The sequence below is a fragment of the Scardinius erythrophthalmus genome, assembly GCF_964197995.2.
Source record: "Scardinius erythrophthalmus genome assembly, chromosome: 13".
Lineage (NCBI taxonomy): Eukaryota > Metazoa > Chordata > Actinopteri > Cypriniformes > Leuciscidae > Scardinius > Scardinius erythrophthalmus.
In genome coordinates, this window is record NC_138233.1 from 18,654,509 (window position 1) to 18,681,567 (window position 27,059).

Below are 27,059 nucleotides of genomic sequence, written 5' to 3' on the forward strand. Positions count from 1 at the left end.
CTATTGGTTTTACTTATTGGCATTTAATGTGCTCATTCATTGCTTATGAAGTTTACAACATCCCTACAGCGCATTACATTTACCTAGCAAAGCAAGAAGGAAAGAAAAAAAACAGGTAAAGCATTGAAACCTTATAAATCAGCCATGTAAAGGCAATTGCTTAAAGGGGTCCTATTATGCCCTTTTACGAAGTCTTCTTGATTTTGTTTTTGGGGGTGCTGTGTACTAGAATATGCTTTCATGCTTGAATGTTCAAAAAACGCATTATTTTTCACATAGGCTATTTTACATTATTACAGCTCCTCTCTCCTCAGTCTGGCTCGAACACGCCAATTTCGATGAAGCCCTTTCTTACGAAATATGAAATGTGCTGTGATTGGTTAGCTGACCAAGTGTGTTCTGATTGACAGCACTTAGTGCGTGTTCGGGAAATGTCCCACCCCTCCATAACTGCGAGTTCTTCTCTAGTGTAAATATTGAGGATGGCGTCAATTTCAAACCCAATTCGAACTCGATTCAGACCCTGACAATGTTAACGAACATGCAGAACGGATTCCATGCACATACTTTACAAGCAAGGGTTTCACAGGACGTTTCGGAGTGGTATATTTTTTCCATTATGTGATTTGTATTTTCTGATACATTATAGATACAATGTTATCCATCATTTAATCGTGATATTTGTCGGAAAACTAAGATAAAACAAACAGTAACTGATCACAAAATTTACCTAAGGAGCGGTGAATCGGCTTACAAAAAAAACATGCCATTCTCCATAAACTGTGCAGCGCACAGATAATCGTTGGGGTTATAATGTTCAGGAACAGTGTTTCAAGTAAGTTTGTCAGCCTTAGGAAGAAAACGGAAAAAACAATGTCTCTGACATTCTGTAGTGACAACACTGTCTTCTCTAATGCAGCTCAGCCAGGCCTCGTCCCCTTTTTTACATAATCCGTGGCTGGGGATTATTTAAATGAGTAACATGAGAACATTATGACTTCATAAGATCCGGAAAAATTATGTTGTAGTCCAAACGAGCCATTCGTTGTAGTTCTTGTAAAGGGGATTCTGTTAAATAAAATATCTCCCTTTGGAGTGGACTTTGAGCTTTGTAACCTTGCAGATCTTTTTTATGCTCAAACAGCAACATTACACACTAACTAAAGTTGTAAAAGTGGGGATAAAATCATAATAGGACCCCTTTAAGAAATAAGACTACAACAGCATCCTTCTTTGTGTCCTATTGCTGATGTGTCCCTATTGTGCTTTATGGTTGTTCATGTAATCTTAATTTAACACTGTTGTGAATCAGTGAACCATGTATAAGTCCAGCTCAGTGTTATAGAGCACTATTCAACCTGGAAGTCATCAGTCTTTTCAATTTTTCAGTCATTTGAGTAATACTTTGTTTATGGAGATAGGAGGTAGAGTTTTCAGTCCGTTAGAATAAAAGGTAATAGAGCCAGTAGAAGATATTGACGAGGAGAAATGCCATAGGAAACAGTGTCCTTGAGTGTCTGTCGATGTTGTGAGGATTCTCGACACTCATCATGGATGCTGCTCGGTGAGACATTTGCTTTACAGAGGATAAACCGCACCCCTTCTCTTGTTTCTTGTCCACTGCCTCATCCCCTTCACATGCCACAGATTGCTCCGGCGTCTCCTGCTGAGTGGAGTCTTCCGTCTGCATCTTTTTTGGTGACATTGAATTGACCAAGTGAGTCGTACCATTTGACTCCTCGAATTCTTTGAGTAGTTCCTATGAAAAGTTTAAAAAGGTTATTAATTAGTTGTAAAAAAAAGAGTCATATTTAAGCACTAACCACAGATTTCTCACCCTTTGCACATCTACAATGGTCTGGTGCTGCATGGTGCAGAAATGAGCGCAGGCATATTCCAGCAGAGCACCAAAGATGAAGGTGAAACAGATGCCGAGATAGACGTCGATAGCCTTAATGAAGCAGTTGGCATTAGGAAGTGAGGTCCTGGCACCCATCATTAGTGTGGTCATGGTAAGAACAGTGGTCACCCCTGTCAAATAAATGGATTTAATAGAGAATATTTAGTTTATTTGATCTAGAAATGTTTTATAGAACATGTTTGCTAAAGTAATAAACTCATGGAATCACTGGCCGATGCAGGTGCGAGCTGGTACGGAGGACTGACTGATCCAGAAAGACACCCATGACAGAACCACCAGCAAGGTTGAGGGCACATACGTCTCCAGAATAAAGAACAGCACATTTCTGCGCAAAGCGAAGTGGAGCACTAGCTTCGGGTAAAAACCTGCAACAGATCCAGAATACTGCAGGTGATGTAATTTTTTTTGGAATTTTTACAGAAAAATACAAATAGTATGTTGGTTAATGGTAAAATAGTTTTGTTTCAGCTTATTTTTGTTATCCGTAAATGTACATTAGGGTGTTTTGTGTTACATTTTCTGTTATTTAGTGAATGTTTTGTTGCTTTCTGTTTATCATGTTGATTATCAGTACATTCAGTACATACATATACAGTACAGTAGGGATAGTTCACCCAGAAATGAAAATTCTGTCATCATTTACTCACCCTCAAGTCATTCCAAACATGCACAAATTTCTTTCTTCTGCTGAACACTTGTCTGTAACCGAACAGGCCCAAGGCCCCATTGACTTCCATAGTATGGAAAAAAATATTCAATGGGTCCCAAAATTCAATAACTTGAGGGTAAGTAAATGATGACAGAATTTTCATTTTCGCTTTAAGGTAAAAAGCAGGTAGTTCTTGTAGACTGGTAATATTAATATTGTATCATTATATTGGAAATAGTTTTAAGGTGTAAAATACTGTATACAAGCACCAATAATATGCCATATTGTGATACCTGAAAACATTGTCACTGTATTTGTATGGTGCATTTCTGGCATTTACTAGATTGTTTTTTTTTTTACAGTGTAGACAGTTTATTGCAGCGCTAGCAAGTTTGATTACTTAGGAATGTACTAATTAAATGTACAGTGGTACCAAAAAGTATTATAAATTTTGGTCCATTGAATATCAAAATATCAAACCAAGTGACATCTGCAGCCAAAATATGATATCCTTTTTCTGTATCATTTGAAACCTAAAACCTCTTTTTGTGCAATATTTTGCTTGAAATATGTGCTTGTGCTTCTTTGGAGAAAAAATTAAATAAAATGTTATCTAATGCAATGTCATTCATGCATCTTTAAGTCAGGCTTTAAGTGTCCAAATTCTTTTTTTGGGACACTGTAAACCATGATTGCGCTGTAAGCCGCTTAGGAAAAAGACGTCTGTTAAAAGACTGGCTGACTGGTACTTTTCAGTGTAATAAAATGTAAAAGTGGCCAAGATATTCATAATGAAATTAGACGTTTATACCTGTTTCATACACAGCTTCAGATACGGACGTGTAGTAGCTCTCTACACTGTACTGGGCCAGACGCAGTGTATCTAACCCCTTCACTGAGTCATTCCCTCGGGTCCAGTAAAACACCACATCCTGTAAATTATAGCCCCCTGAACATGCATGCACACACATTCAGGTTTAAGGGTTTGCACAGCCTGCTCTTGAATAATCAATAAAATAACATAAGTAGAATTAATTTACATCTAATTGTTTAGAGTGAAAACACTTACAGCTTTCTAATTGCAAAGTACACTCTTGTCTATCCATAGGATACTTGGTGAGGTCCATGTTGCAGGCGATGGTTGCCGTTATGCTGTGGAGAAAAGGAGGAATATTGATTGAACCATTTCAGTAGGAAGGTTCCCCAGACGCACATACAGCTGCCTGGTGCAGCTGTTCAGCCTTGGGTAAGAAGTTGTAAATTCAGATTCAGTGTTTACCGGAGAGCGTAGAGCACAGTGCCATTGCTGAAGATGCGGATCAGGCGGTTCTCCACAGTGACATCATGGAGGAAGGAACGCTTAGAATCAGGGATGAACGTATCGGGGATCCACAGCAAAGAAACCAGCCTTCCATCCAGACTCAGACTTTCATTTCCAGGGAATATCAGTCTGGAATCTTGCCATCGTTGTCTTAGGAAAATAGTGGCTGTGTAGTCCTATCAGTATGTGAACAGAACAGAATCCCATTAGTCTTCAAGAAAGTTTACAGGTGAGGTTATAAACATGAATAGTACCATGTTAATCTCAGAGATGGCATCAATGCTGGCAATATCCAAACTCATTCCAATTTCAACAGGCCCCTCTGTGGGAACAAAGAAATGCGTTTGTATTATCCATGTTTTAATTCTCAATCTATATTTAATCAACTGCAGCTGGCCCTCACGGTTAAAGTTTGGCCTTAGGTATCGATTGTAGCCTTTCATCAGCTTCTGTATGGTGGGCTGCAGTTGTGAATCATTCCACTCGCCATACTGATTCCCATAGAATCCTCTTTCACTGGGAGACAGGGAAAAATGTTAATAATGTGGATGGCCCATGATTCTCAGTCTCGATGTGTCAGATGTTTATCTCTTTACTCACCCGTTTGTAATCAACAGAAATAGACTCGCCCAGAACATAAGATAGAGCAGCATTCTGTGATAATGTGATCCGGATGAGCAGTGGCTGTGAAGAGGATTTAAGAAAAAAGTTTTGTTAAAATCATCTCTATCAAGAACGGATTATGACCAGTCACTCTGAAGGCCCTCTCTTTTCACCCCACACACTGTTTTCTCCAGGGATTATACAAATTAGAGAATAAGATCGTTTGATTGCATCTTTGTATTCCACTTTTTGCTACTTTGCTACACATTTGCTACATGAGATTTTATATTAAAATTATATTATCAGCTTTAGCTTTTCATCCAGTTTACCAAGTGGATAATAAAACTCAGATTGATGCATGTCTGCAAGGGTTCCTATTGTTTTTGACAAATGAGTCATCATTTATTCAGGACCTTTTCAGTCATTTTTTTATTTATTAAAGAGGTCCTTGATTGTGATTTCACTTTTTAAACTTTAGTTAGTGTGTAATGTTGCTGTTTGAGCATAAACAACATCTGCAAAGTTACAGTACGACGCTCAAAGTTCAATGCAAAGGGAGTTATTTTCTTTTACAGAAACCGATTTTTAAGGACTACAACAAACGGCTGCTATGGACTACAATAAGCCTTTTTCCGGGTTGGTGACATCACGAACCCTAAAGTTCAGTAGCCACGCCCACACTGATTACGGCACGACAAGTAGTAGTAGGTAAATAACAGACGTCACGTGACGCTAAGCGATTACATGCCTTTGAAGAGTGCAAAATGTTTTGCAGTGCCAGGTTGTGGAAAAACACAGTAGCTGCATTGGATTTGCAGAGAGCCTGAAATAAAAAAAAAACGATGCTGTGCCTTCTAGCCTTTTGGATCCGACAAGAACGGCGAATCACACTTCTGTATGTGAGTAAAAAAGTTATAATGTGTATAATCGCTGCATTCATGCATTCAACATGTCTGTGATCGGCTACAATGCTCATCCACTGCAACCTTTCATGCCACAATCTAAATATGATGCTAGATCTAAATATAATGCTATAATCATTAGTAAACCTCGAGAACTGTAACAGTAAAACCGTGCTAATAGTTTTCGAGAGAATTCCACATGTAATACTTATTAGCTATTTCATTTGCAATGATGTTAGCCAATCACAGCAGTGGGCGTTTACACTGAAGTCTCACAGCAGACACGCCCCTTAAAACAGAGCGTTCAAATCAGATGGCTAAAATCAGGGTTGGAAAAATGCCTTTAATTTCTAATTTTTATTTTTTTATGTAAAAATCATACTGACATTATAAGTGCACCCCAGAAAACATTATAAAATAATAAAATAATGACCCCTTGAAAATAACTCAACAGCAGTTTGCTGATAATTCAGACATTTCTTTGAGGAAAAACATATTCAATGTAGACATTTGTATGAATTTTCCTGGCATGTTAAAAAAATTCCAGATATTCATTGATTGTGGGAACCCTGTCTGCAATACATTTCTGCATTATTCATAAATACAATAGTCTATTAACTATTAATGGTATATTAATAAATTGTTGAATACTATTAAAATTAGTTAATTGAACACATCCAAGCACTGTTTGTCCACCAATATTAATTTTCAATTTTCAATTTGCATTACATTGTTTTCTGGTGTCTCTCAGCTCGAGGTCCCAGGACACTGGTCCTGTTTACCCTCATAAGTACCTATCAATCATGTAAACTTAAATGTCCCGTAACCTTAGCACAAGATGGCAGCAGTCCTCTGCCCGCACACAATTGCTCCACCAACAACCTGTACTATTTTATTTAATGCACAACCTCCCAGTCACTATTTCTCTTTACTTTAAGCTTATGAAGCTGATTGTCTTGCCTCAAAACACACCAGCAATAACCACTGCAGTTATTGTCATGGGACTTGAACAAGAAGCAGTCCATAATAAAAGGCTCTGGACCATTTTACCACAGATCAGCCCCCACCAACCATTTCTCTCGCTCTCTTTCTCTCCGTTTCTTTCATTCTAAGTCTCTCTCTCTCTCTCCCTCTCTCTTTTTTTCAGTGGATTCTTTTAGATTAGAGCAATCTTTCAAAATGTCAGTGCACGTCTATTACTAAATGAGTCACATAAAATAGACCTTTTGCGCCCAGAGGTGTGACAGAGTACAAATCTCAAGATTACCATGTTTTAACAATTTCGCACGTATATTTTTTCCAGCTTTTCCACTAGCACTCACTATTGCATTAATTTAAAATCACATATGACCTGCCAGATGCAAAAACTATCAAATATATTCTTCAGAATGTAAACAGTATTCCATCTTCTTTGGCATGCCACTCATCTCATCACTCCCAGTACATATTCTTTCTTTGTCCCATCTTCAATTATTCCTCTCCTCTTCCACCTCATCCCTCCATCCATCAGCTGTCCCCATCCACTCTCTGTCATGCTGCATGAAAATCACAATGACAGCAGTTACCTGTGGAGATCTGAGATGCAAATTATTGTGACTTACCTTCACTCTTCTTCTTGGTCTCTTTCTCTGTTGGTGTACCTGTAAAATTGATTCAGGTTGATAAAGATGTTTTCAATCCTTAAATGAATGTTTTCTTTTATCTTGGGTCTATGTCTTCTTTTAAATATCTTATTGTTTCTTGGTCTCTCAGCATGCGGTGTGTCTCCATCCAAGCATGGCTTCCCTCACACTCGTCACTTGAATGGCTCTGAGAATATTCTCTCTCTCTGCCTCCACCATCCCCCCCCCCCTCTCTCTCTCTCTCTCTCTCTCTCTCTCTCTCTCTCTCTCTCTCTCTCTCTCTCTCTCTCTCTCTCTCTCTCTCTCTCTCTCTCTCTCTCTCTCTCTCTCTCTCTCTCTCTCTCTCTCTCTCTCTCTCTCTCTCATATACATGTGCACAGCTGTGTCAGATGCCTGTGATAGCACCTGTAGTTTTTTAGATGAGTCTCATTGCTTGGCTCCCTATAAATCAATGTCTTTAACAATGTCATGTGTCTTGTGATATGCTGCATTTTTCCAATTGCTCTCTCTATCTCTCACTCAACTGCCTCCCTTACAGTTTCAATCACAATGCTGATTTCTCCTTGGTCCTTGTTGCAAATTCACATCACATCTCACATCTGTGTCTTTCATCTCTTTTGTTTCCTGTTGCCACACCTGTTACTTTTGAAGTTCCTGTGAAACGATCTATGTCATTTTATTTCCTTATTTCTCATATCTATCTATCTCTTGTCATGCTGTTTCCAGATTCCACTGGAGAGAGTGTTTATTGTTTCATCACAGAGATTGTTTACGCATTTTTTTTTTTTTATTGCCAAACCATCCTTTGGCTTAAGATCATTTTTGCCATATATGAGATCTTTTGATTGAGAAATAAATGAAGGTGCTGTCTATTTACACTAAGTGCAGATGGCCAACCATGTTGACAAAGGCTATTCTCACTAACTCCGCCCACTACTTTCAGATATTTTACATTTAGAGCAAATAGCATATTACTTTTATTTAAACTCTGTGTGAATAACATCTATCACGGTTTGCATTTAGTATAATGCTATTTGTTATTTATATTTGGCACAAAAAGTATTTACACAAAAACTATGCTTGATATAGTATAACTGAGTAGTATGAATGTAATCTAGACGTATTACATTTGTTATGTTGTCATTGTCATGCGTCGGTTGCGTCGCCTCACTGCCATTCACAAATCATCTCTCATGAACTCATGGGATAGTAAAGAGTCCATTGGATAAACACTGTAGACTCTCGCCGGAGATAATATGTCATCCATGTACTTTTTGCCTTCTATTTTATGAATGTAATGAATTCAGACACACTACTCGCTTACCCGTTTTACACCTACTGTATATAGGGAAATAGACATATTCAGATGCAGCCATGGGCCTTCATTCAATTCCATAGAAACCTATTTTTGCACAAAAAGTGCAAAAAATTCAAAAGCATAAATTTAAAATTAAATCGATTCCAACTGTGCCTGGGTATGGCTTCATTATTTAGCACTATAAGCAAATTTGAACCTTTGTAAATAACAAACCTTGAGTTACTTTTCAAGCAACAGATCAATTTGAGGGCACAGCAGTCTTTTTTTTCTTATATGTGTCCAATAAAGTCATATCCCTTTTTGTTAGGCATTCTTCCATTTAAATTTTTGTCAAATGGAAAGCAGCTGGAAAGCTGCTGGAAAGGGACAGTGAACCTGCTTTAATAATCCCCCTGCGGATTGACCGGCTCGCCATGATTAAAGCGGACTCCTCTCGGCATCCTCAGGCTCTAAGCCCACACAACATTGTCAACAGAGGCGCTGGATTCAAACCGACGGCTAAATGAATGTTTGACAGCACAGAGACACACAGGTTACGCATCAGTAAGCCCAATTATATAACCTCTTCTCTCTACCTCCAAGGAAGCCTTGTTTCCTCCTTGGATTAATGTTTATCTTCTGGTGCTAATCAGATGTTTTCTGAAAAAGGAAACTTTTTCAAATGACGCCTCCACAGCTCTGGAACCGACACTGCTTTGCTAGCTTATTTGCAAGGATAATAGCGCTCAGCTGTGAGCGAGAGGCACCAGGTGTGTCCTAGATGAAGGAGCATTCTCTGTCATCCTCCCCATTAGACCTGCAAACATCAAGCTAGCAGTGGTGGACTATTGAGTGCCAGCAGAAGAACTTAAGACCAGCCTGTTGTCTGAGCCAGTGACTGGTGCCTGGATCGATCCTAGAGCCTGAGAGGTTTATGGTTGAAAATCAGATGACCGCCACCAATCACCTCAACACATGAATAGCTATTTCCTCTCATCTTGGTTCCCATCACAATCCAGTTGACAGATTATCAACATGCCTACTTCCTTCTCTCCTCCTCCACCACTCCCTTCAGGTTCTCTTTAATTCACGTTACCTTAATCTGTCCTCTTTTCATTTTTGTGATGACCGTCGCATGCTACCCCGTCTAGTAATGGTCTCCTCTTCATGCGCTTTCGTAGATCACTCAGACAGTTTTATAATTACAGAGCCGCATGACAGTACAGCTCATACATGAGAGTGAAGATTAAAAAGACTTCCTGCATGCTTCATGACCTCATTTGTCATCACGTGACTTATATTCATTCATATAAATCCACCAGCCTGCCATTTTCATGACGGTTACTATAATATATAAGCTCAGGCCGCCTGACTTTTTTTTATTTATTTTTTATCTATTTTCATATCCTGCCCTACACTGTTAAAATAAAGAGTCCAATAAGACCCAAACTAAGTTTTTTTACAGCCTGATCTCACAGAAGAATCTTTTTAAAGGATTAGTTCACCCATGAAAATTCTGTCATCATTTACTCACCCTCATGTCGTTTCAAATCTGCATGCATTACTTTTGATATTTTGAAGAACATTGTGAACCAGACAACATTGGAGCCCATTAACTTCCACTGTATGGACAAAAAACACTGAGATTTTTCTCTAAATATCTTTTCTTCTGTGTTCCACAGAAGAAAGGAAGTCATACAGGGTTGGAATGACATGAGGATGAGTAACAACATAATTGACATCGTTTAAGTTCCACAAATAACTTTTTTCATACTAGTTCTTTGGAAAATCAACTACAGCATATAATCATGCATTTAAAGAACCATGAAACCAATATTCCGATCTTAAGAAGAAGAACCTAAGACCCTAATCTTCAAAAAACCTTTTTGATAAGTAGCCAGATCAAGTAGGCTATACAGTGGGAAATGATTCTTAAGATTGAATCCTGCAAAAGAATGTTTATATTAACCGTGTAGCTTGCTTTACTTTTTAATTTAAAAGAAATAAAATTCCCACTCACTCATGCACAAACATTTTGCTGTACTCACCTTTTTTTGCTTTCTTAGTTCAGTCTTGAGTCTGATTGTGAACGGTAAAGGTGTGCTGGTTGTGAGGATGTGCAGATTATGTGCCTCTCTCTCTCTCTCTCTCTCTCTCTCTCTCTCTCTCTCTCTCTCTCTCTCTCTCTCTCTCTCTCTCTCTCTCTCTCTCTCTCTCTCTCTCTCTCTCTCTCTCTCTCTCTCTCTCTCTCTCTCTCTCTCTCTATTTTTTATTACTCTGTCTCACACTGTCACTCTCATTTACTCTCTCATGGGCAGGACATACTCTAGTGTTCGGTTTTCAGCAAGGAAAGACAGTGTTCCTTGTCGGCATGCCAACCATAGGGATGATGTAGATGAGTACATGGCATTAACACGATTTGGTATAAGCCAGACTCGTCCCTAAGGGATTTTTAGGATATTTCTCATATTAAAACCTGTCAGATCATCAGCCGCATGACATCATTTTCTGACCTCATTAAATAAATTAAAATTCTATTATATTTTTTTTTAATCTGCAGTATTTCGAAGGAAAAAAACGAACTAAATATGATATTCTTGAGAGGTTAGGATAATCCGCTTACATCCACTGGAATTGTGTAAGAACAGACATGGCTGTGGGAGGGTGAGCTATTAGTAAATATTTTGTATTTAGATGTCCATTTCAGTTGTGGACCTGACTCTTTTCTTTCCTTTCATTGCAGTTGACACACATCCTGAATAAAAAAACAATAAACTGATATCAACGACACAAGAGCTGAACTGGCCAATCAGGATCCTCAGAGAAGCTGATGAGGAGACGTCCCCATATCCACATTCAATGAGGAGAGAGGTAAGTGGGATTTTGCATCAGTGTAAACAAACAACCCCTCCCCTGATGTATTATGTGCACTGAAACCCCCCAGAGGTTTTTCTCCATTATCCTTTCCTTCTCTTTACTTTTTATTTCTGCTGGCATGTGCCTTAAATGATATAAAAACCAAATCAATTCAGGCATAATGCAATCACACCACACAAGAACCTCTAAACCTTTAAAACACTTCAGACATAGCGCAAACAGATAGCTAAGGACATGTTGAAAAGGTCAATCAGAGTTCCTATGCAATGGCCAAAGAAAAGGAATTTCTCTGCAGAGAGAATGAAATGAATAAAACATCAGTAAATAGAGAAGGGCTATTGGATTTCGGCACCAGTGTGCTGGTGGTAGTGTGTGATGTTAAAGCAGCTGGAAAGGTGCAGCAGAACTTGGGCATACTTGGCACATACATTAGTGCTGCTTTGCATACGTCTAATTTATTTTTCTCTCTCGTGAACAATTGTAATTGGCCGACATAATCCAAAGCTTTAATTTTAGAACATGCAAATGAACGGGATTTGCTTTCTGCTATTAGCAATATGAATTTACAGTTTACAAATATATATATATATATATATATATATATATAATTATTTTTAATAGCCTATATTTCTTTACATTCCTTTGATTTTCCTCTCAATGGTTTAATGAATTACTTATCCACCGAATAATGTATACATAATATATATATTTTTTACAGTGCAACCACCTGCATACAAATACACTCTTTCTCCCGCTTGCTTTTCCCCTCGCTATCAAGCACACCAGCTTCATTTACATGTTTATGCCCTGTACACATCTGTATTCTCTACATACTAGCTGTTTTCTATCCCTTAAACGGTACGCTACAGGCCAGGCCACTGGAGTACAAGACAGTAGCCTGGCAACCACAAGTCAAGGTTAAAAGAATATACTGGTCCATTTTGTTGACAGTTTAATCTACTATTTTCTCCCTAGTGAAATACTGAAGTTCCCTGGGTCTCTCTCTTGCTGTATTTCACTCCTTTTAAATCCTTTGGCATATGTTGCATTAACCATGACTAATGACTAATGCTTCTGCAAACCTCCGTAGCCCTATAATGATTGTAGCATGGTCTTGTTAGAACCCCCATTTGTTGGTTTAGCTATGGTTTTGGATGGTATAATGGATTAAACTCTTGGAATTTGCAACCTTTTCTTGTAAAACGCCAATGACAATTACATTTTAAATATCTCTTTTGTTCTCATTAATCATTCTCAACCTACTGATGCATTTTTTTTGCTTATTAACAATCTATTGATTTTTATTAATTTATCTGTTTGTTTAGCTACTGTATGATTAATTAGGGATTTGTGATAATAAAGCAGTCATATAAATAATACACAATTAAGTGACGTGCATTAAAATCAAAATTTCCTGGCACATTGCATGCCTAATGTAAATCAGTGAGTTTAATTGAAGGAAGAGGGCTCAGAGACAGCCCAACAGCATTAATCTATTTACACCATTTATTTCCATAGGAAAGTCCTTTCCAGCCACATCACTGTGGAGGCATGTTGGTGTATGCTGATGAATGCTGCATGTGGTGGCCACATCTTACCTTAGGCTAAGTAAGTGCACTAGAGTGAGGAAACCAGCCTGATGAGCGTGCATCAGTGCATACATGCTTCTGGACTCATGACATTGTTAGATCATTTAAAGGTCACATGTATGGGTGAAGACATAACATGTAAGAAGGTGTCTTATAATATGTATAAAATTATATTTCCATCAATATGTTCTACATTTTTGTACTTTTTTTTATATAGGAAATGCAAGAACGCTTTGTATTTTCCCATTTGAATTTGCACAATATACTTTGTTAAATAGTAAATCAGTATTGATAACAGATCTGTTTCTAAAATGTGGCCGGCTTATTTAGTGTATCTCTCTTAGTCAGTAAGTTAGACTTTCTCCTGATGGCTTGATAGGTTCATTTAATTGAATTTCATGCAAAGTGAGTTAAATCCCAGAGCTACAAATACATTTTATGGTCGAGGGAATCATAATCATGTACTTTTTTTTCCAGAGAATATTGATAAAACAACAAAATAATCTGTTCATTTTGTGCTTTCTAAAGCGTTTTGAGTTATTCATGTGCTTGTCGGAACCAAGTGCTCCGAAATTGCCCCAATACCCTTACATAGTGCACTATTTGAAGGAACAGGCATTTGTAGTGGTGTCTTAAACCATAGCAAACATTAATGCGTGCACTTATTCAATAATATAATGCACCTCAATAGTGTACATGCTAGAAAATAGGCTACCCATACACTAAGTGTATAGGTATATAGGGGCGATTTCAAATTCAGCCAAGGTTTAGCATGGTTCAGTTAGACCATGTTGGTAAATATCATGACTACACTATTTTGGGAGCAAAAAGCATTTATTTCCATTGACAGAAATTTAATAGTATCCTCTTAGAATGAGCAACCATGAGTAAAGACAGCAAAAAGCAGGTTGCGTACTTCCTTCCGAGAGTCACACATTCGCTATGCTAACAGGAATGCTAACAGATTGCTTTCTCCAGGTACTATATATCCGATTAGTCTGAACAGAGTGCATGGTATCAGTTCCCTTTTTGTTGAAGTAAACGGGTAGTTTCCTCTCAGCTATCTAACAACATGACAAAGCGAATGAGAATTTAGCTGACCCATCTTGTTGATGCACCATTTATTTGAATATTTACAGTGACAAGATGATGTCAGGAAACACTTATAATCCTAGGAAAGGCAAGTCTGTTTTACCATGATGCTAAACATTATTTTGATGGACCCGCCCTCTTCTGAGCAATTACTGAATTACACAGGCTCTGCACTCTTTTAACCACTAGGGGGAGCAAATGACATACACCAAGGATGTCACAATCGCTTGCTGCGCGTCATTCAAACCAGATTACTAACCATTCAATGATCAGAACGAAAGATTAGATGAATATCAGGGTTTGAAGATCCAACATCAACCATAAGCCTGATTCTCAAGGATGTGGTGAGGGATCTGTGGGACATTATATTTGCTTATGAAACATCTCAGTTGTTAGCTGTTGAAACTAATAAACAGCCATGATGTTTGAAACCAGCAGCCAGCAGAGCCGGGGCCAAATGCCTCTTAACACTCATGGAGTTTTGTTTTTGTCATGTTGACATGTCAAATATTTTAGGGGGAAATAACACAGAACAGTTCATTACACTAAAGTGTTTGTTGTCTCTCAACACTATTTTCACTAAATATTCTATATAAGCCCTGGTACTTGTCAGTTCATTTAGAGCGCTGGGCTTCCCAGATATAGGCCTACAGAAGGATTAATGCTTTCATGTGGGGATGGAATTTGGCTTTGGACTGTTGATATGGAATAATTGTTGTCTTCTGTTCTGTTTTCCTCTTGATGAACATCTTGTTGGATTCACTCAATGGATCATGGTTTCTTCTGTCAGGATATTTTTTCCCCTTAAGGACCAATAAGAAAGAGAAACTGAACCTTTTCCTGGCATGTGTGCTATAACATTTTTTCTTATTTCCTGATTTAGTCAGAGTGTTCAGATGATATGGATTGCTTGTCTTTCTTAAAATTATTGTCTAAATTCATGGAACAACCATTCAGTTTTTATCAAAGTAAAACTGAACTGAATCAAACATTAACAGTTAAAAATTAATTTTGGAATGATATCAATTATAGTATAATATTCTGTTAATTACATTATATAAGTGTTTTCTCTTCGTTATATTAAATGTTTCCAAATGTAGTACAGTCTGTTAAAAAAATATGAATACAATATTTCTTCTGTCTTTAAAAAAAACTTTTTGTATGTTCCATCCTTTTGATGCTGTACATCTAAAGAGAGAGAGAGAGAGAGAGAGAGAGAGAGAGAGAGAGAGAGAGAGAGAGAGAGAGAGAGCAAATAAAGGAATGAGTAAGTCATTGTCATTCAAACTTAATCAGGTCAGAAAAACGTTAACATGACTTTGTAGAAGGTTAGCTGTGTATGTGCGCCAATAATTCAAGGACAGGCTTTTTATCCTGTGTCTCCTTAGCATGCGTCTGAAGTGTGTTCGAGTATTTACACACAACAATGACCTGGAACTGGATGGTCTTTCTCCTGCCTGATTCAGTGAATCAGAGCTTCATCTCTCTGCCTGACATCTTCATGCTGAGTTTACTAAACATCACTAATCAGTCAATAATGTTTAGCTAAAAACAGTGAAGCACGTGCTTGCTGTTTTGGTTTTGATGTTGTAGTAGTTGGCAGGAGGGCGCATTGCCCTTTAGGGGGGTTATTATCATCCAGTGCATCGTGTTCCTCATTTAAAATATAATAAATTGACACCGAAAAACCAACAGCCTTAAAGCTCGAAGCTTATCAGTTCTTTCATCACCTTTTAACAGTTCAATTTCAGTTCACCGGCCCCTTCCCCCAAAACACGTCATAGTCCTGATGGATTTGTTCATGTCTGTTTAGAGTTTACCCTATCAACACTACACAGAACCACCTGGAATGCACCCGACTTAATGTCACCCTTGACATAACCCTCTCCCACTCTAACACTGAACTGAAATGCTATGAATTTTTCCCCCAAAACAGACTATTTTTGGTTGTTCTAAGGATTCTTCAGCTTTTCTATTATGGCTTTAAGAATGAAGAAGCATATTTAAAAATAATGATTGGGCTAAATCCTTGGGCTAAGAGAGACAACCCTTACAAAACAGTACAATGGCTGTGCCATGGTAAAGTGATGGTAACATATTGTAAAACTGTAGTACTTTAGTTTAGCATTGAATGATTACCACAGGGGTCTTCAACCCTTTCAAGCTCTTGATGTAAAGAGAGACAGAGCAGGGATCCCCGTTTCATATTTTATAAAACGCTAGAGTTACATTTAAGATATTAATGTATTTACACTATTGTCCAAAAGTTTGAGGGTGGTAAGATTTTGTTTGACGTTTTTGAAAGAAGTCTCCCATTTATTTAATAAAAAATACAGTAAAAACAGCAGTATTGTGAAATATTATTACAATTTAAAATAACAGTTTATTCCTGTGTTGGCAAAGCAGATTTTCAGCATCATTACTCCAGTCTTCAGAGTCACGATCCTTCAGAAATCATTCACAATGCTGATTTGATGCTCATAATAGTTTTGTAGAAACTGATTTTCCCCCCATGATTTTTTAATGAATTCAGTTCAAATTAAATATTTATTTGAAATGGAAATCTTTTGTAACATTATAAATGTCTCTTTTGATCAATTTAATGCATCCTTTCTGAATAAAAGTATTAATTTCTTTAAAAAAATTCTTACTGACCCCAAAGTTTTGAATGGTACTGTTATGATTTATTAAAAGCCATTAAATCCATCATTATTGACAGTATCATACTTGTATAAAACATTTACATTTTTCAATAAATTTTCTAGGGCTGTATTCTCCCAGTCGATTAGTCGATTATTTGGTCGATACGTTCTGGCTCGACCAAAATTCTGATTGGTCGATTTTTTGCCGCGTTCATTTCATTAGTTCCCTTTCGAGGGAACTCGCGATGCGTCAATGACGCTTTGGGAACGCTCCTGCGTGATTGCGTCTGAAGCACCTATGTCAACTAGTCCAATGGCGAGAGTGGGCGTCACGGGCGGGTGACGTGACGACCAGGAAAGGATAAAGGACATCCGGTTTAGAACCGCGCTAGCTTCTGTGCCTCAGCAAGCGCTCTGTGTTATACTGTCTGTCTTATTTATTGTTGTCTGTCACAAGCATAAATATTATGGCGAACAAAACAACCTTATATCGTGTGTTCCTCCCTGCCCTCTGTCTTTACGGGTGGGGATACACACGGTGTATGTGTTGTTTGTTTGAAACGGAGCATGTTCTGTCAGTGCTCGAGGGTGCTGACTACGAGCATTGCGAGTTACTATCGTACTCGCTCCGTTCCCGCTTGTCACTCTTTGAGGAGGGTGTTCAGGCTCGCGTTCCTCGCAATACCGACACCGTGTTGCCGAGGCAGCACGGAAGTTGGTATTGTGGGTTCGCAAATAGATCTCGCGGAGAGGTTAGAGACGGGCTCCGCCTTTTCTCTGGCTTTATCCGGGGGATCCAGCGCTCTCTCTCTGCGATCGGAAGCACGCGCCGCGGCTTCTTCCGTCCTGGTTAGAGAGCCCGGTGTTTCAGCAGTCTATCTCTGAGGAGGTAGAGTGCTGAGCATCGATACATGTCCACAACAACCACAAGCATATTATATATATATATATATAGACAGGAGTATGGGGAGCAAACAGCTTTGGATTGTGTGTTCCTCCCCGCCCTCGCTTCATTACGAGTGGGGACACACGCGATTCATGTGTTGTTTGTTTGGGAGTGGAGCGTGCACGGTCAGCTCTAGTAAAATAAGGAGGCTGACAGTGTTCATTCATAAATTCCCGACGTGTAATTTTTGCACTATCGAGAGTTTAGCTCTGCTCCCGATGGCTTTTTTCTCGAGGGAGGAAAGTCAATAAAGATTTTTTGGCTCGGATCTCGCGGGTGCTGAGGCAGCGCGTAGATTACGGGGTCTGCTATAACAATAATAGTGGACTGGCTACGTTCATTCATGAACATTTCCGACGTGTGTTCACTATCAAGAGTTTCCCCATGCTACTGTTTATTTAAAAAAAGACTGCAATAAGAGTCCAGTGGTTATGCAAATGCAATGCATTTATTAAAAAATAAATAAATAAAATTGTGTATTGCAAGCTATGAATTTATGATTCTTTTATTGCATGTTGAAACTATTTTATATATATAAGCCTATATTTAAATATATATTCAGCCTTTCATCTAGACTATATTAAATTGTCTGGTTGATTTTTTGCTGTTTAATTCTGAGGAATTAAATAAGTGGGCTGCATTTAAAATGTGCTTATCTGACTTTCATTAGTTAGATTCATGTATATGTTCAGTAATTCATCCAGACCGTGTTAACTTGTCTGGTTGATCTTTTTCTATATTTAATTTTGAGGAATTAAATGGTATAGTTTGGTGCTACAGTTGTCCACCTCCGAGGAGATGAATGTGCTGAGCATCGAGTTAAGGGAATTGAAGATTCTACATCTCAATCTTCTGTGGACAATGAGTTTAGAGTTTATAACTTTGCAATTGGGGCTGCTGGGCGGAGCAGCTCTAGCCATTAACAAACTCATTGTACAGACAGAGTGTCATTTCCTGTGCTCCCCCTCAGAAAGATTGGGGACCAGAATGGCATTCTCAACAGAAGCCTTTAAAGCAGAAGATGGATCTGAGGACTGTTTTTCTGTGAAAAAGGTTTTCAGCCAAGGTCCTGATGCCACTGGTGTCAGACCTCTGAGGGCAACCCCGACCGGGGTGGAGCGGTGTACACCTCATTATACGGTGCCCGCCCCACCTCGGTGCCCTCAGGAGGCCGTTCTGCCAACCCCGCATCCTTGGTCTCGGGGCGCAGCGGTTTCCAGCGAGCACATGGCTCAGTGTCACCACGACACTGTGTCAAACTCGCACCCTCTGAGGGGGTTCAAAAAGAGTCAGTTCGGTTGTTTCCTGCCAGAATGCTTCAGGTCACCGAAGTGGCTGTTACAATAACACCAGAGGCCAGTCTCGAGAGACTGGTACCCTTAGTAGATTTTCTGACAGAGTGGAAGAATCTGCCGAATATATCTCCATGGGTCCTGCAGATAATAGAGAGAGGTTACAGAATACAGTTTAGTTTTCCTCCACCTCGTTACAACGGGGTGCTACTCGCGTTAGTACATCCCGAGCAGGCTCTGGTAATGGAACAAGAAGTAGAGTCTCTATTAGCGAAGGGAGCTATAGAGCAGGTGTACTCTCCCGACAGAGAATCGGGGTTTTACAGCTGCTACTTTATTGTTCCATAAAAGGATGGGGTGCTGCGTTCCCATTTTTAGATCTTCGTCTGTTGTATCGTGCAGTCATGAAACTCAAGTTCATTATGCTCACACTCAAACAGATTGTGACTTTTTTCAGATCCGAGGACTGGATAGTCACAATAGATTTAAAAGGCGCTTACTTCCATCTTCCCTCAACAAAGGAAATTCCTGAGGTTTTCTTTTGGGGGCAAAGAATACCATTATCGGGTGCTTCCATTCGGTCTAACTCTATCACCCTGCACGTTCACGAAGTGCGTAGATGCTGCTCTGGCCCCGTCAGGCTGCAGGGCTACGCATTCTGAACTACATCGATGACTGACTGATTCTGGCGGAATCGGAGCAGTTAGCAGTTCGGCATCGAGATGTCGTCCTCGCTCAGATGAAGAAATTGGGGTGAGACTCAATGCCAAGAAGAGTGTGCTTTCTCCACTACAGAGAACCACTTTCCTTGGTGTGGTATGGGATTCAGTCACGATGCGAGCCATACTTTGCCCGTTCGTGTAGCTGTTATCCTCGCAACCACAAAAGAGTTGAAGCTAGGCCAGCCACGCACTGTGAAACAGTTCGAGAAACTGTTGGGCCTCATGGCAGCAGCGTCCAATGTGATACCCTTTGGCCTACTGTACATGAGACTCTCGCAGTGGTGGCTCAGAACCAGAGGGTTCTCCCCGAGGGGAAACCCACTTTGTATGATCAAGATCACGCGGCAGTGTCTCCGCGCCTTGGTTATATGGAGGAATACTGGTTCCTATCTCACATGAGCAGTCACGCATTGTGAAACAGTTCGAGAAACTGTTGAGCCTCAAGCAGCAGCATCCAATGTGATACCCTTTGGCCTACTGTATATGAGACTCTCGCAGTGGTGGCTCAGAACCAGGGGGTTCTCCCCGAGGGGAAACCCACTTCGTACGATCAAGATCACGCGGCGGTTTCTCCGCGCCTTGGTTATATGGAGGAATTATTGGTTCCTGTCTCACGTGAGCAGTCACGTATTGTGAAACAGTTTAAGAAACTGTTGGGCCTCATGGCAGCAGCGTCCAATGTGTTACCCTTTGGCCTACTGTATATGAGACTCTCGCAGTGGTGGCTCAGAACCAGAGGGTTCTCCCCGAGGGGAAACCCACTTCGTACGATCAAGATCACGTGGCAGTGTCTCCGCGCCTTGGTTATATGGAGGAAATACTGGTTCCTTTCCCAGGTTCCGGTGTTGGGAGCTCTTTGCCATCGAGTTGCTATCTCGACAGATGCTTCCCTCACCGGCTGGGGAGCGGTATTGGGAGGCCACTCATCTCAGGGCCTGTGGAGGAGTCATCATCTTTTTGGCACATAAAGCCTGGAGATGATGGCAGTCTTCAATGCGTTGAGACATTCCTCCCAGACCTGAGGGACCATCATGTGCTTGTCCTTACAGACAACACGTCAGTGGTCTCTTACATAAATATGTAGGAGCAGACATCCTGTTGAGGCAGGGGCTGAGGCCCGGGGAATGGAGGCTCCACACCGAGGTGGTGGAGCACATTTTGGGGGGTTTATGGCCAGGCACAAGTGGATCTGTTCACGTCTCAGGATACGACGCATGGTCCACTTTGGTTCTCCCTCACACACCCAGCTCCCTTGGGGCTGGACGTTGTGGTATGGACATGGCCGAGGCTACGTCTGTACATCTCTCCCCGATTATTCTGCTCCAAGGAGTTCTGGAGAAGGTCCGCCGGGACGGAATAAGTCTACTATTTGTAGAACCGTACTGGCCGGTCTGATTGGTTCTCAGACCCGGTGTCTCTACTCGATGGCTCTCCCTTGGAGATTCCAGTCAGGAGGGACCTTTGGTTTTAAGTGGGAGGGGTGACCCTTCACCCCAGCCCAGATATATGGAACCTGTGGGTTTGGCCTCTGAGGGGGCCAAACTCATTGACTTGGTCTCTCAACTGAGGTTGTGGAGACCATACTTCACTCCAGAGCTCTCTCCACGAGGAAACTTTATGTATTTAGTGATGGGTTTTCACTTCATATTGCGGGTCTCGGGCCCAGTTACTGCCCGATTGGTACAGTGCTGGAGTTACTGCTTGCTTGTTTTTCCACAGGGTTATCCCCTTCCACACTGAAGGTGTACGTGGCAGCCTTAGTGCCTACATGTCCCTTTTGGTGATATTTCCCTGAGGAGAGGGAGAAAGGGGGGGACCTTTGGTTGTTTCCTCCGTGGTGATTTTAGACCAGGACAGGAGTATGGCGGCTTAGAAGCCTTATTATATATATGTAGATATCCCTGTAGGGTGTGGTATGCGGCAGGCTGGTCCTCTCCGCTCACATTCGTAAGGTTTTGCAACTTCGACCTGGGTGCTTCCCCAGGTTCTCCAGTTCTCTTGTCTTAGTTGTGCAGTATTCACACAGACAGGTTCTGGTTCGTATGGCGTGTTGGGCATTCTCGTTCCCAAAGCGTCATTGACGCATCGCGAGTTCCCTCGAAAGGGAACGTCTTAGGTTACGACTGTAACCATAGTTCCCTGAGAAGGGAACGAGACGATGCGTCACTTTGCCATACTTACTACATCCCTGTGATCGACTTGCTTCGGCCCTTTTCGAAGCTAGCGCGGTTCTAAACCGGATGTCCTTTATCCTTTCCTGGTCGTCACGTCACCCGCCCGTGACGCCCACTCTCGCCATTGGACTAGTTGACATAGGTGCTTCAGACGCAATCACGCAGGAGCGTTCCCAAAGCGTCATTGACGCATCGTCTCGTTCCCTTCTCAGGGAACTATGGTTACAGTCGTAACCTAAGACGTTTTGTCGCGTTCATTTTACCGGTAATCAGCTTTGCCGCGTTCATTTCATCAGGTGGAAAGCACTAATTTCTAATGGGTGTTTTTAGAGCACCCCTGTTTCACAGGTAACAGTCTGTCTTCAGAACACCCCCCATGAAATGATCGTTCATGACATTATTTTAACAATAAGCAGCCCAATTTGTCTAGATCTGTATTATTTAATTTGTATAATGAGTATTTGTAAAAAATATTGCTGCGCAGTCGTGTGATTAAGGCTGCTTGATTAACATTATTACAATGTATTCCTATTTAACTCTGATATGTATATATAAGGTCCTAGAATGTGTTCACCAGTATCAGTCTTTTCACAGTTTGTGTCACTCCGCTTGTCTGTGTTTGCGCAACTTGCATCATTAAGCCAGTAGGTGGTGACAAGTTACTGTCTTTATGTGTGAACAATTGAAATTTAATTTAACTGATTTAATAGTGCCAAAAACATTGATTAACTCAAGAAAGAAACAAGTTGCTGAAACCAAACTTTAATGCTAAAAAGTTTACATCTATGCAAAATAATCCTTGAAAGATTTCTCATTTAAGGCCATTCCTGTTTGGAATAATTATGTGATTGTGTATTGTCAACTATAAGCAGAAACATTTTGCATTTCCATTTTCTAGTGTGGATCATTCATTTCAACATTTATCCTCATTCTCATGTTTAAGAATCTGTTATCTGCTTGACAAATAATTTATGTATACTGCCCACTGACATGATTTTAAAGCTATTGTTATCAAAAAATGTTGGCCTTCAAACACCTTAAAATTCACATATGTAGGTCTGAGAAATTAAAATTTTCTCGGGGGAGCATGCCCCCCAACCCCCCTAACTACCTCACATTTGAATGTGTGTGTCTGTGTGGTAATATGGGCTGGTGTGGCAACAGTGCCAGGACTGAATTTTTTAACCAGTCTGCCCCCTGCATATAGGCCTAAAATATACATTATTCTCTGTATCGAATCATGTTATCTTATTACCCACCCCAGCCCCTGATTTTTCAGGCTCAGCCCCTGATGTTTTTAAAACCTAGAAACGCCCCTGGCGGACAACAAGGCTACCAAGTACTGCGCACAGTGCGCAGCTAATTAATTTAACGTTTTTTTTTTTTTCTAACGTCATTTTTAGTCGAAAACTTAAGGACTTAAGTCGACCAAGATTTTCTTTGGTTGAGTAAAGCCCTAAAATTTTCATGTGGGAGGGACAAAGTTCTTATCTTTAGCTATGGTTGAAGTTATATATAATGTTATATTTTCGTCATATAACACATATTTACAGTTTTTAACAAAAATGAGTTTGAGATCAAACAATAAATGGTGGCCCCCTTGCAGTAACTCTGTGGAGCCCCTAGTTGCAGACCCCCTTGATAACCATTCATGTCCCATTGTATTCATAATACTTGTCCAAAACACATGGCATTGATAATTGATAGGACTGTTGTGTTTCTTTTTTATAAATATGAATCAAAGGGTTTATTGTTTTATTATTATTATTTGCATAATATATATATATAAAAAATAGACATGTCAGGACCAAGACTTTTTTGTTTTTGTTTTGTATGTTTTCCTGGAAGTCAGTAATGGCTTCAGTACTGACTGTTATTGGCTGGTAATACGTCATAAAATCCAGCAGCAGCGTCTTGAACACATTGTTTTGGTAGATTCCGTTTGAGAGCCAGGTGTGTGCCACATAACAGGCAGCAGGTGTAACAGAAGATTTATAGATTTTAATCACATTATACTGTTGAGAAATAACTCTGCCCAAAGGCTACAGGAAATAGTGTGGTTAGTGAATGGATATTGAGAGTCCTAAATATCCAATTATAAAATAAGTCTAAAACAAATGTACATTTGTGATAATAAGTGATTACTGACCTTTAACACATCGCCCCTCACAGAAGCTCACAAAATGTACCTGTGAAACAGTTTGACGTCTTTGTAGACTGACTTTGGTCTCATCTTTTTATGTATAGCTACACATCTATACATTCACATTGTATAGCATACAAGCATCTTGGAGACGTTCCCGCAGTTCTTCTGGATTTAGTTTGTCTCAGTTTTTTCTGTTTCTTCATGTAATCACAGACGGACTCGATGATGGTGAGATCAGATCATACCGTCTGTTGTCAGACTCCTTGTGCATACAGAAATCTCACTGGATAATTACAATTAATGGCAAAAAGAATGTTTGGAAATGTAAACTGATATTTCCTACTGACACACTACAGCAAAAGATATAAATAACTGACTTAAAAACATTTCATTTGTAGATAAGTGCAAGAAAGTATTGTTATTGTGGACTGTTTACCATTGCTTTCTTCTCACCTTCTTCGTCATCTGTCTCCTTGTCCTCGACTAGAATAAAGAGCATTCACTGCAATTTCCCCTGTTGGCTTGTTCATCGCATGATATATGTCTCTGTTCTTTTCTCATTTGAAACCTTTTTTAACTTTTATTTAGCAATAGCAACTTAATTCATATAGCACAATTAAAACAAAGAGTTGATCAATGTGATTTACAAGGTCACACCATAAAAACAAGCATCACAAGCAAATTGTCACTGATTAAAAGCTATTGAAAACAGATTAACTAAAACAGCTGACTGTAAAATCAGGGAGGATGAGAGCTTTAAATATAATATTTTATGTACAGTGCTATGCATAAGTTTAGACACCCATACTAAAGTTGACTAAAAAGAGGAATAAAAAATCATCTTTTGGATACTGAACTTAATGCCTTAAAAAATTAGGAAAAATCCAACCTTTAAGGACACCAATTTTCTTTGTGAATGAATAATGTATTGTAAATAAATAAATGTTCTTCCTTAAAATACAGGGTGCATAAGTTTGGACACCCCTATGTTAAATTCCCATAGAGGCAGGCAGATTTTTATTTTTAAGTATTTTTTTTTTTTAGGATACTATGCATCCTGATAAAGTTCCCTTGGCCTTTGGAATTAAAATAGCCCCACATCATCACATAGCCTTCACCATACCTAGAGATTGGCATGGGGTACTTTCCATAAAATCATCTCTCAATGCAAATCAAACTAGCTATTAGGCTAACTGAAATAAAACCATGTCAATCTGCTAAATTCATAAATGTAAATGTAAATGTAGACAGCTGTAGTGCATCCTCAGAAGAGATTTTCATGTTAAGGCCTAAACAGTTTAATAGAGAGAATATAATTCTACAGATTCATTTCATTTCACAGTGCACAGTGCATTTCCACTGTCAAAATAAGCAGTTGGTAATTTGCATCATTACAGTTCAGTGAGTGGGTGTAGAGTTTTCAACCAAAAGCCAACTTTCCTTAAATTTGCTTTATTGTCAGGTTTTGTTCGACTGAGTGTTCCTTCTGTTTCTTTTGGCACATTTGAAGCAGACGGTACAAAACAGAACAAGTTCTTCTTCCCTACTTTCACCTGCCACAGCTGCTTTTAGTCTGGTACTCAACTGGCATGGAAATATATACGACGTGACGAGAAATACTTGTACTGATGCGAAAAACAGTGGTAAAATAAGCAAAGATGTAAGTCATACACAACGATACCATCAGCAGAATACTTTTCTGTCATTATAACTTTCATCTGCGGTTCCCATTCGTGCGTACAATGTTTGCCTTTCACTTTTTTCCTAGAAGCATTTATAGTTCACAGGCGAACAGGATGTAGCTCACAGATAAATCCAATAGTGCAAATACTTGTTTGATGTGCTAAATAATGGTATGTGTTTTGCATGTTACATTAACTAAAGAATGGCCTTAGTAATAAATCCTCAGATTTCATATTATATCAATTTCTCCATCTGAAGAGGTAATCCCTTTAGGCATGAATTTGCTTGAGGGCTCATTCTCTGTTTTTAAGCCTCTGCTCACACGCATCCGAAGAAGGAAAATGTTGAAATCCAGATTTGATTAATTCCTAAAAAAGTAATTCCGTGATCTCCTTGGGTGTGTTGTGAGCTGTTATGCAAAACAGTTGTTAAATGATCTGAGCTGAGGTCTTTCGTGGCAAATTTGTACTGCTTAAAGGTAAAATTTGTACCAAGTCAGGTAAAGACTGTCAGAAACTACCAAATGAATTAATTTCTGTCAAGATAGCTGATTTACTGATACAACATGTCTGTTGGTGACCTTAGCAACGTGGTGAAAGTTGCCAAACAAAGTCCTCCATCATGTATATATTTAATGATTTTTTTCTCTTGACAGTACAAAAACACACTCTAGAAATTGCTCTGGGCCATAGACGGCGCAAACAGAATCAAGCCTTAGAAACTGTTTTCTGAATTAATTTTGTCTGAACCAAACGTTTTAATTTTTTATGGTTTCATTTAAGCATTCATAAATACAGTTTTTGGACACATAATAAACATTAAGATACATAAATTATATTAAACCCTGTAGGTTGTAAAATTAGGCCTATTATATTGTCTTTGCTTAATTTCATTTGCTTTAGTCATATATCTGTGGCACACATATTTATTTACTACACATATTTAATGTAATAATAGAGAAAGGTTATTTAGGTTGTAATAGAGTTGTGAAATACCAAAATACATTTTCATAATTCTCAGTACCATGGCAAAAACTATTGGAATACACTACCTTTAAAGTCGGCATGAAATGGAAGTTGCGATAGTCTTTTCTTTCGAGACGTACATCCAGTGCTGGGTAGATTACTTACAAATACTTATTTATGTAACTTATTTATTAATTAAGCAATTAGTAATTCTAATATAATACATCAAAACATGTAGCCTTTCAACATTTCTCAATTAAATAAACATTTTTTGTACTACTATAGTGGTTATCACTATGTCAGTGTCAATCATCACACTTTCAGGAGTTCATTTTAGTGGATTCATTCCCGTAGAATGCAGTTGTCAGTGTGTACTTGAATGTTGTTTTTTTTAGCAACATGAAAAAAAAAATTTTTATTCAAATAGTAAAAGGGATATATACAGAAGGAAGAGCACTCCCTAAGCTGTCACTCGTTTTATTTAAACACAAGCTAACTGAGTTTTTCATTCTTCAAATCACATTATAATACAGACCTTATAGCTCAGTAACCTCAGGTATTAATCACCTTTACGTTAAAGTTGACAACCAAAAAGTATCCAAATATTTTTATTTTA

General features: G+C 39.2%; 1 protein-coding gene across 1 annotated transcript; it reads right to left on the reverse strand.

The window, feature by feature from the left end:
* Positions 1-1,441: 1,441 nt before the first annotated feature.
* On the reverse strand, positions 1,442-4,577 carry gabrp (gamma-aminobutyric acid type A receptor subunit pi; the record flags this gene model as incomplete). Its single annotated transcript, XM_081383533.1, has 9 exons — positions 4,492-4,577; positions 4,295-4,407; positions 4,146-4,213; positions 3,850-4,067; positions 3,640-3,722; positions 3,382-3,519; positions 2,134-2,286; positions 1,838-2,031; positions 1,442-1,759 (listed from the first exon to the last, which is right to left on the reverse strand). The coding sequence occupies exons 1-9, from the start codon at positions 4,542-4,544 to the stop codon at positions 1,442-1,444; spliced, it is 1,338 nt and encodes a 445-aa protein (XP_081239659.1). The 5' UTR covers positions 4,545-4,577.
* Between the last annotated feature and the right edge of the window lie 22,482 nt (positions 4,578-27,059).